Source organism: Arachis hypogaea, chromosome 4 (assembly GCF_003086295.3).
Source record: "Arachis hypogaea cultivar Tifrunner chromosome 4, arahy.Tifrunner.gnm2.J5K5, whole genome shotgun sequence".
In the NCBI taxonomy this organism is placed as follows: domain Eukaryota; kingdom Viridiplantae; phylum Streptophyta; class Magnoliopsida; order Fabales; family Fabaceae; genus Arachis; species Arachis hypogaea.
Genome location: NC_092039.1, coordinates 1,338,839 through 1,350,069, shown reverse-complemented (window position 1 = coordinate 1,350,069; position 11,231 = coordinate 1,338,839). Strand labels below are relative to the sequence as shown.

The 11,231-nt window shown below is 29.0% G+C and overlaps 1 protein-coding gene across 1 annotated transcript; it reads right to left on the bottom strand.

The window, feature by feature from the left end:
• Positions 1 to 6,252: 6,252 nt before the first annotated feature.
• Positions 6,253 to 10,933, bottom strand: LOC112795619 (uncharacterized oxidoreductase At1g06690, chloroplastic). Its single transcript, XM_025837640.3, has 10 exons — positions 10,425 to 10,933; positions 9,507 to 9,598; positions 9,159 to 9,199; positions 8,904 to 9,068; positions 8,802 to 8,824; positions 8,627 to 8,698; positions 8,227 to 8,394; positions 7,711 to 7,793; positions 7,562 to 7,624; positions 6,253 to 6,570 (listed from the first exon to the last, which is right to left on the bottom strand). The coding sequence occupies exons 1-10, from the start codon at positions 10,630 to 10,632 to the stop codon at positions 6,385 to 6,387; spliced, it is 1,101 nt and encodes a 366-aa protein (XP_025693425.1). The 5' UTR covers positions 10,633 to 10,933; the 3' UTR covers positions 6,253 to 6,384.
• Positions 10,934 to 11,231: the final 298 nt, after the last annotated feature.

Sequence of the window (11,231 nt, the reverse complement as noted above, 5' to 3'; positions counted from 1 at the left end):
TCACTGTTGACGTGGCAAGGTGCTGTTGAGCTTGCAATAGACCTGTGACGAAATTTTGCCACGCTGGTTCATGTCATTGGTTGTTGGACTTTGCCTCTCGGGTCTTTGGATAACGACGGCTTTACGGCGAATTGGCCATACACCTACGTTAGAGTATTTACCAAAATATGTGCAAAAATTTTTTGAGAAAAACCAAAATATTCTTCACAATTATCTCAAGAGATAAAGAAGTTTTTGATAAAAAAATATCTAATTCAATTTTTAAAATTTATTTTTATAGGACTAATTAATTCTTATGCCAAAAAAAGTTAATGTAAAAAAAATTAATGTTATTTTTTTTATACTAATCAATCCTAAAAAAAAGATAATTTACCTAAATAAATAAAGTTAGTGAAATCTTTATCCAAAAGGGAAGCAACCACGGTTTCTCGTTTCTACATAAACCGTGGCTGTCAGGGACGGATTATGAATAGTGGGTATTGTTACAAAGGGAGAAAGCAAAGCATAAATCGTGGCTGGCTCCCACAGTTTATGAAGAGGGTGCAGTAAAAGTAAACCACTCTAGCTTCCCACATTTTATGTGTTAGGGACTATAAATACATAATCCGCTGAAGCTCCAATAATAATTATTGATATTCATCCAATATGTTTTCTTTTTTTTTTTGTATCTTATTAAAAAATAAAAAATTTTACTCCAATTACAGTTAGACATACTGAAATATTATCACGTATCAGTGTGTTCAATTTTATTTTTAATATGAATTTTTTAAATGAATTTAGAAATAATATATATTATTATTTATTAAAATAAAAAATATTTTAAATACTTTGTATAATTAAAAGAAGATATTAAAAATAGTTAAAAAATTATTTTGTATTTTAATATGAATAAAATATTAAAATATCATTGTAATTTATCTAAAAAATATTTTATATTTTATATATATACGTATCTCTATGTCTTATAAGATTTTAAAATTCGTGTGTTTACATATCTCATGTCACCCGTGTCCGTCTACATCATAGATAATTATTCCTTAAATACTATAAATAAAAGGCTAAATGTGTCCCAATAAATAGGGGTGGAAAAAGGTTAAGTCAAGTGAGACTTTTTATTCAACCTTACTTAACCTAGAATTTGTTAAAGGCCTAATAATTTTTTTTTACCAAAATAAAAATATTATTTTTAAAAAATTAATTTTTAATAAAAATATTTATATATAATATATCATATTTAATATTTATAAAAAAATTTAAATTTTTAAAATATACAAAAATATTTATAATTAAATATAATAAATTTAAAATAAGTTATTTTTATTGATAGCAGCTTATAAATAAGTTATTTTGTGTTTAGATTTTTAGTTATAAAAATATTTATTTTAAAGTTGTAGCGTTTGAATAAATAAGTCAAAAAATACAATTTTTTCACAAAAAATTGATAATAACAAATACTTTTTAATATTGAATGTTGATTTTCTATAACCTAATCACTAAGATTATAATTATTTAGGCAATTAATTCTTTGTTTGCTCTCTTATTAGTTTCATTTTTTAGGTAGAAACGGTTCTTCTACTTCATCTTCACCCATAACAGTGTTCTTATATGTGGTAAATAGTAATAAAATTTTAATTCACAATAATCTTGATGGCAATGCCAAAGAAATTATTGTGTAGTAGTCAGTAGCCGAACTTAAAACAAATTTTTGGAGGGGCCATCATAGAAAATAATTATCAAAAAACTTTTGATATGAACCCCATTTAAGATAAACTCGTCTAATTTCATCTCTCCGATTTGGATGATATTGCCAGATTTAAAGCCATTTTTAAGGTCTCGTTCCAAAAAATTAAGGTCAAACTCATCGCATGTAACTTTTGAACTTTTGAAGGTTGTATCTCACTTTCTTCGTGATTCATTAAAGTAGAAGAACTATCCACAGGTATTGATATTGTAAAAGTTATATGTTCTCCTTTTTAAATATTAGCCTTCTTCTTAAAAAATGTATCAATTTTTTATTTTTTATTATTATTTTATATAAAAATTGGAATATATATCCTATAGAATATGTAAAGAAGAAGTTAAAAAGACAAATATTAAAATTTATAATATTTATTGAATTTTTTATCAATTTATACAAATACAATAATATTAATACTTATTGAATATTCTATTATTTTTTATCATATAAAAAATTAAATTAAATAAATAGTAAAATATAAAATAATATTAAATTAAATAAATAAAAATATCTAATTTTTTATATTTGAACTTAAAGGTAGAGAAAGTGTTGCTTATTGAACTTATTGGGTACTTTAAGTCATAGTAAAGTATGTAAACCAATTGAACTATTTTTTATCTTTTAAAAAAGTATTACTAATTTTTTTATAAAAAGTTTGGGGGAGGCCATGGTTCCCCTTGTCTGAATTAAGCTCCACCACTGGTAGTAGTGTTTGCTGTTTTATTGTGTATGATATGGTAGATACAAATAAAAAATAAATGTGAAATGTGTGTTAATGTATATTTTGTTGCTTCTTTTTATTTTTTTTTACTTCTATTAAAATTTCTTCCTCTTTTATTGGGGTCAAGAACTTGCTATAACTAACTATAAAAATAATAACAGCTCTATAAAAATAAAATCACATAGAAAAAAATAAAATTAAAACTGAGATTTTATACTGCACACAATGTTAAATACAAATTTAATAATAAAAATAGAGTAGTAAAAAAAACTGGAAGGAATATATGCAATATGTGGTTCAGATGGAACATTGTTTTAAAATTGTGGTGGAAGATCAATATTTTCAGCAGATAAATCATTACGTCAAAATGATGATGGAAGGCCAATACTTCATAAACCGTTATAGCCCACAACGTTTTATCATCACCTCGCAGCCTTAGTAAACCGTGGTGGCTTGTCACGGTTTACACACAACACACACCATTCATAATCCGTCCCTGGCAGCCACGGTTTATGTAAAAATGAGAAACCGTGTTTGCTTTCCACAGATTACATAGAAAGGTGAAAATGCACATGCACGTAACATATTTCTGTTTTATGTATTTGGGTAAAGGTTTCACCAACGTTATTTATTTGAGTAAATTGTCCTAAAAAAAATATCAGAGACCGAATTAAATATTTTTTTTTGGGACTCGTTGTTCTTTCGAGATAATTATCGAGAATTAAATAGGTTATTCACTCAACTTTTTTTAAATTAAACACTTTTTTTGTGACTAATTAAACACTTTAAAATTTTAATGTTTTTAATTTTTTATTATAAAATTTAAAAAACAAAAAATATTAAAAACAAAAACACAAACAGAACACATTCTAAATTTTCTAAATTCAAAATATTCAAATAATTTTTTATATTTATTTTCGTTACACAATCCAATCTCTTTTTATTTTGATTCGTTAGTCATCAATAATAATTATTAGCGTGAAATATTAACTTGCATAAGATGAATAATAAAATACTCTCCTAAAAAATTTAAAAATCTCAAAATAATCTCCAAAAATTTTTTAATATTTCAAAACAATTCCTTTGATACATATATTTTCAACAAATGTGCCATTAATTGTGGAAAATCTACACAACAATATTAATTGTTTTTAAACTAATAAATTTTAATTTTAAAACTTTTATTTATTTATCTCAAATTTAATTATTTATATTTAAAAAAATTATGTATTCTTAAAATAAATTATAAATTAATTTTAAAAAGACACTTTTTTTAATAAATAATTTAAAATAAATAAACTCATATTTTTTTGACCATACAAGATATTAATTTAAGAGTAATTTATATGAATAAATTGAATGTAGTTGAAAATTATACATATGTCCTAAACACAAATAGATTATTACATGGCGTGTTCTCAACACCTCCATATAAATCGAATTAACCTCGTTTGAATTATAGTAGTGTACAACTCCAAGGATAAATAGAATTCAATAGATTTGATTTGTTACAAAACTCCACTTTATATAAATCGAAACATATTAATTCGATTTACTGGTGGACTCTCTAAATAAGGGTTCAAATTAGCTTTCACATGATTTATATTCACAATACTCTCTCGCCTCTCGAATCATAAGCTGAGAGATTTTTTTCAGAACACAAAACGACAAAGTTTAAAATTGCAATTACAAAGGACGACTCGAATCATATTTATCAATTAGACGGACGATAACATTAATGAGGAGGTGAGTACATAAAATTCCGTTCTTCATGTTAGATTAACAATGTTAGCAATTTTTAGTAAATTAGAACTATTATATTCTAAATATTAATTAGAGCAGTGATTTACAAATTTTTATTAGAATTTTAAATTAGAAATGTTAGTGACAATAATAATTTAAAATTGTTTTAAATTATATTTAAAAAAAATAAAAATATTAGTGATAGGTGAATGTAGATACTTTGGAGATTTAATTTATGTGGATATTAAGCTAGAGTATCATGTATGGTAGAAACTCCATGATTAAACTTTTGACATTTTAGGATAAGATTGTCATCATTTTTGCTAAAGACGTACTTAAGCTTGGTTTAGTTAAATTTTTTGAAGAGGTGATTGAGCTTTTTAAAATGTTTGTGTATTTGTATTTGCAGTTTTTAAAAGTTTTGGATACTTTTAAAAGTAGTTAAAGAGAGTTTTTTTAAAGTTAGTTCGTATTTATCAAAATTAAAAAGTCTAATATAATCTCATATATTAATTAATATCTAAATTTAATTCTTACATTAATGTCTATTATAATATTTTTAAATTTTAAAAGCTATTTTATCAAATACACTTGTTATATTTGTGCTTATTAAAAATTATTTTTAATTTAATTACTAAACACAAATACTACCATTTTTAAAAAACTAACTTTATAAGTTACTTTTAAAACTAAAAACTTTATCAAACTAAATCTTAATAAATTATAAGATTATGGTTTTAACTATTATTTAATTATTTTTTTCAACGGGGCATGAATAATTTAGAATTCTTTTAATATAGTTTTTTTTGTCAATTATGTAAAGTTTATTCTAGATTTTTAGTGAAAAAATTACTATTATATAGTCGACCCAATGTATTACTAGCATGAAGAGACAATACGCTATGTTTCTAGACGATCAAATCATACTATATCTGCAGGTTGCCAAATTATACCTTCTTGCGAGACTCAACGACCACTAGCTTAGGTTGAATGAACCGCTAATTAATGTTTTTGTGAAAAGATGGCGTCTTGAGACGCATACTTTCATATATCATTAGAGGAGTACACCACTACAAGATGTAGCATACTAGCTAGGTCTTTCAATCGATAGTGACTACGTGAGTGGATGTCTGACATAGTAACTACATGAATGGATGTCTGACAGACTTTAAGAGATTTATTGAGAATGTCCGACCTACCTAGACTTGGTTCGAGGAGCTACTCGATGTGTTAACTCCTACAGAGTGTATTGACAAGTTCACGGTGAAGTGCTCATACTTTTTCCAGATATAGATGAGGAGACTATTAGGAGATATGTGGGGGCGTACATTGTAATGTTGTTATCGACTTAGCTGTTTGGTGACAAGTTTGGAACACGTTTTTACATTCGGTGGCGCAGCTAACTTACGTAGCTAGGCTGCAAGACTTGGGCAGATACAGTTGGGGGTTCACACTCATGCATGATTATATCGATACTTATGTCATGTTGCCGACAAGAACGTCGTTAAGTTGGTGTTTTCTTGCTTTCAAACCCATTGAGTTTGACGCATTTCATTGGTCGTTGATATAAAGATACTTATGTTTTCTAAGTGTGTTATGTCAGTTACTAGTGTTTCTATAATTTGTTATTGTTGACCTAATTCCTTGAATGGCAGGTGATTAGGATATCAGCCAACTTTAAATGAAAAAAGGGAACCCATAGTGATCCAGTGAAGGCTAAAGCTAGATTTAATATTAATTTAGGCGAAATTGGTATTGATTTAGAAGTGTGGATAAAACACTCATATTGATAACTCAACAGAAGCTATATATCCTAACAAAATTGTATAGTAACACATACGAAGCTAACGGTATAATTAAAATTTTCCTGTTATTATTTGACAGAAAATTTAATAGATGAGCTAAAATGTCTATCGAATTGAATGGATGAGAATCCATATGGTATTTTAATTTTGTTAAGGTGCGAATCGCCACTTATAAGTTATAACACTTATAAAAATTGTTAAAGGCTGGAGTGATGTTTTATCCTAATAATAAAGACACCCGAACAAATTAAGAATTGTACCAGTTTATTGTATTATTTTCTAAGTATACGTGCTTGTTTATTTTTTGCAGGGCTATAACTTTACAATTGGTTTTGGAGCCATATGGTGCAATAACAAAGCGCTTAACTATAATAATTTCAGAGGTTTTCAACAGGGAAACCAACGACAGGCCCAATTTCTGAAGCCGAACTTCGAAGCTCAGCCACCTCGTCATCACTGAGTCTCCATCCAAGAGCACCTCGGAATTCCTCAGCTTGTTCGGCTGTTTTGGCTCCGGGTATCGGCACCACATTGCCCTGTGTTATCAGCCAGTTCAGGGATACCTGACAAAACAAATCAAAAACCATTTCGCTTTATCAAGCCACAAAACACAACAAAGTTTCAAAGTTATAGGTTATGGTATTAGAACTTGTTTGAATGTTATTAAGTTTTTTTTTTATTAAGTGCTAATATGATATGTTAAATGCGAACGTGACACGTCTTGTTACATCATTTGTCATGTAAACATTTAAAACAAACTAACAATAGGGACAAACTTGGAGATTTTTTAAATCTTACTAGATTAAAAGAAGAAAGAGAATTTTGTAAGGACCAAAACTAAAACTAAGTATTTTATAAGAACCAAAAACTTATTTAAGCCTAATCGCTGAGTTGTCGTGTCCGCGTGTTGGATACGACACTCGTTAACAATTGTTTGACACGCGTGTCTACTGAATCCAACCGTATCTTAATAAAAAATAAAAAATTATTCTCCAGACACGTTTGAACACATCTAAATACTATCAAGTATCAACGTGTCTAATCTTATTCTCAACTTGTATTCTTGAAATAAATTTAAAAATAGTATATATTATTATTTATTAAAATAAAAAATATTTTAAATATTTTATATAATTAAAATAAGATATTAAAAAATTAATTTATGTTTTAATATCAATAAAATATCAAAATATCATTACGATTTTTTAAAAAAATACTTTATATTTTATATACACGTGTCTCTGTGTCTTATAATATTTTAAAATTCGTGTTGTGGTGTGTTCCCTATTAATGTCCATACATCATAGTTAAGGACTATTGCCCACGTATAATGCAATACCACAATTTGCTAGCAACGTGCATTTTATATTGATGAAATTAAATTCACAGTTCTTAAGGGTCAAGAAAGAAAATTATATATTGATGCCATTAATTTTCCATCTTCAGGTTCAATAATAGCATATTAAATGTTATAGCATCTTCATGAATTAGTCAAATCAGGCTATACCATTAGTCAAATGTTCAAGTTATATAATGGAAAAGAATAGTTTGAACCTGTGTAGAAGTTTTATCATACTTCTTTCCTATTTCAGCGATCCTATTCAGCAAAGGTTGAAGCTACAAAATCAAAAAAATACATTAGTTATAAAGTAAATGTGACTGCAAATGATTAGATCTAGAATTTGAAGAACGGTCTCCCTCACCCTTGTTAGGAACTCCGGAGTATAAATTCTACTTCGAGGCCCACTTGGGGGTTTATCCGGCGTATACTTTCCGGTAAGAACACCTGCTTAAGATAGAGATACTGCATAATCTTTTACAGCAACTTTGTTATGAAATTTTGGCATAATAATGTTTAATTTTGATGCACTCAGGGGCGGAGATAGATGAAATATTAGAGGGGAGTTAAAAATATTTACACAATAAAATAAGATTAAAATAAAATTTTAAGGGGGGCTAAACTGAAATTTACATATAATTTACATGTAAAAAATTAAAATTAGGGGGGCGATTGCCCCCCTTTCTTTATAGGTAACTCTGCCCCTGGATGTACTGATAGTGTAAAGCATTTTACACAGTCGTACAATCACATCCGTTCTTTTAGATGATCATTCACGCCGTCCATCTGAAAGGTTTTTACACTGATCGTGCATGAAAATTAAATTCTTTTTGGTAAAGGAGGAAATATAACAAACATACTATGATAATGAAGAGTTAACCTTGAGCAATTGGTGAATAGGCAATCAATGTGATCCCAAGTTCATCACAGGCAGCCTTTACACCCTTTTCTTCCGGGGCTCGATAAATGAGGCTGTAGTTTACTTGGTTTGAAGCCAATGGAATACCTCTCTTCTTGAGCTTCTCGAAAGCCTCACGGAGTCGTTTTTCTATTCAGGGTATTCAGAGCTCAGATACAAAATAAAGTGAAACTCAGGTGCAGTCGACTTCATGTGAAATTGATAGTTGAGAGCTGTTAGATGAAAATTTAGTCAAATCAGTCAAATCATCTAACGACTCTCAGTTATCAACTTCACGTGAAGACGACTGCACCTGAGTTTCCACCAGAAAATAAACACGTATATTAAATGCAAAAGAAACCAACATTCTTTGCAGAATTACCGCTATAGTTCGAAACACCAACAGCCTTCACAAGCCCCTTCTCGACAGCATCACCGAGACCATCGATATACCCTGAAAAGTAATTCATAGGTGAACTAAGCTTTCTCTTTATCCGATCTTGAATAAGTTCCATTAACCTTATGAAATGAATGGTTTGAGGAAATAATTTTGCTACCTTCATTTCCCCACACACCAGGCCTGAAAAACAGCACATTACATTGTTAACAAATATTATTGCACAAAAACGGTTTCATTTAACGGTCTTAGAAGTACAGACCAATGAAGCTGATAAAGATCCACGGAATCAAGTCCTAGTCGACAAAGAGAATCTTTAAGAGCAGAGAGAACGCTTTGCCGGCCGAATCTCCATGGTAGCGCAGCAAACTTAGTTGCAACTGCAATCTCAACATCTGGATCTTTTTCTTTTCGTTCCTTAATAAATCTTTAGATAACAAACAAATAGACGCAGAAAATTTTGCTTATTCCTTCAATACTGCATATGAAAATCATGTAAATATTTTAAAGCTCATACCTTTCAAGAAGAACCTCTGAATTTACAGCACCTAGAGCAAGCTGAAACAAAGAACACAGTTTATTAACATCAACTGATATTTGTCAAAGTACTTAGATTTATAAGATAACTCCGCCTATGTTACATTTGCGGTACATAGCCGGTCCCAAGCCCAGATAAAGGAGGAGGGTTGTGTTAGGTCTTCGGCAACCAACATAAAAATATAGCCGAACCTCCATGACTTAGATTTATGAGATGGTTTACGATATTGATAGGGCGCAAAATTATTGTTGATACATGCAACTAAGGACATGTTATGAGAAGAGGCTTGGCTATTACTGAAGAAAGCTAGATGAGGCAAAGACTCACCCCAGAACCGTAGACTTCAGCAGTGTCGAAAAAGGTTACACCGCCGTCAATACTGGCGTTAAAAGCATCTCTAGCAGCCTTCTCCTTCCTATCTGCAACACCCATGAACAAAAGATGAGTAGATTCTTAATCTCAAAGCGTAGATTTAATAACTATTCCATCCAATTTCAAAGATAACATATATTTTCATACAACAAAAACCTCTTTTTGCAGCCTTAACATCCTTGTATGCATTGAAAGAGTCTACCTAGTTCCAATGTTTACCATATAAACCTAACTACCTAAACTTCCTAAAACAAAAAATCCTATGCCACTATTCAATGGAAATTACTACTCACCAATGATTGACAGCCAAATTTTGCTTGAATATTTCACAATTTAACAATAACAACTTTTTAGAAGTTACTAGGAAAAAAGCTTTTGCAATCATAAAAAATTCGGTATGGAAAAGTCTAGGGGGTCAGCAACTTTATTAAATTCTGGCAAGCATGTAACCAGCAAAAGAAAAGTGAATAATTTTACACCATTGGATGAAATCTCACACCACTAAAAACATGATTGATGGCTAACTACAAATCACAAAAATTGTTGGCTCCCTAGCACTCTTCAATCGTGTATATCGAACAACTTTTTTTAATCAAGAATTGGTGCCAAATAAAATACTTTTATAATTTCTATTCAAATACAAAAAGGTGCACTCTGCGGTACAGATCAAAATTGTATAGATAGAGTATAGATTTTTTTTGTGACTATTTTTTATTGTACGAAAAAACTTTTTTCTAAAGATTGAACTTGTCAATAGTATTATTTTATAAAAAAATATCTATAAACTTACATCTTTACTATATAATTCACCCGATACAGAAATATTTCTAACACAAAAACAATTCTTTAAAAAGAAGAGAGAGAGATTACTACCATTCCAGTCAAAATTGTTCCAGTAAGTAGTATCTCCCCATGACCAAGCTCCAATTCCAAGTGTTGTGACCTTCAAACCAGAAGCACCCAAATTGACCTTGTCTTCCACTCTCTTCACAGTTGCAGAACCCTCCCGCTCCGAAGCAACACTTCTTATTCTTGAATGACCCACCAGAGTAAAACCAGCACTGCTTATATGCAATGACATGAGTCTAAATAAATTAATAATAAAATGAAACAAAATAACTAATATATATGAATATAACAAAAAACAGCTATGTATATTTGTTTTAATATGAATGAGAGGATCCAATTCTTTTGTTCGATCGAAAGTTCAAACAGCAGATAAAAAATTTGCGGCACAGGTTCTTGCAGACGGACACGGATTCGTTGCTCCACGATATTTCTGTGAGTAACGTTCTTCACGGTGTACATAATGACCATAATGTCCCTCCGTCTCCCCATGTGACCATAATATCCCTCCATGTTTTTTTAATAAATTAAAAGTCAAGTTTTCAAAACGTTTTAATTATTAATTTATCAGTTTAAAATTTTAACCATTTTAACTGTAGCTCAATTAAAATAACTAAATTATAATAAAATGATTTATAAAATTATAATTAAAAATAATTTTTTATATTGTCATAAAAAAAGAATGCTATACTGTTATAAAATGATATAAATTAAAAATGCAAAAAATATTAATATATTTTAATATGTTTAATTTTTAGGAAAAGTACATGGAAGTAAAAAGTTATCAGTCAAAAACTAAACAAAACTACATTAATTTATATTAATAATTAATTA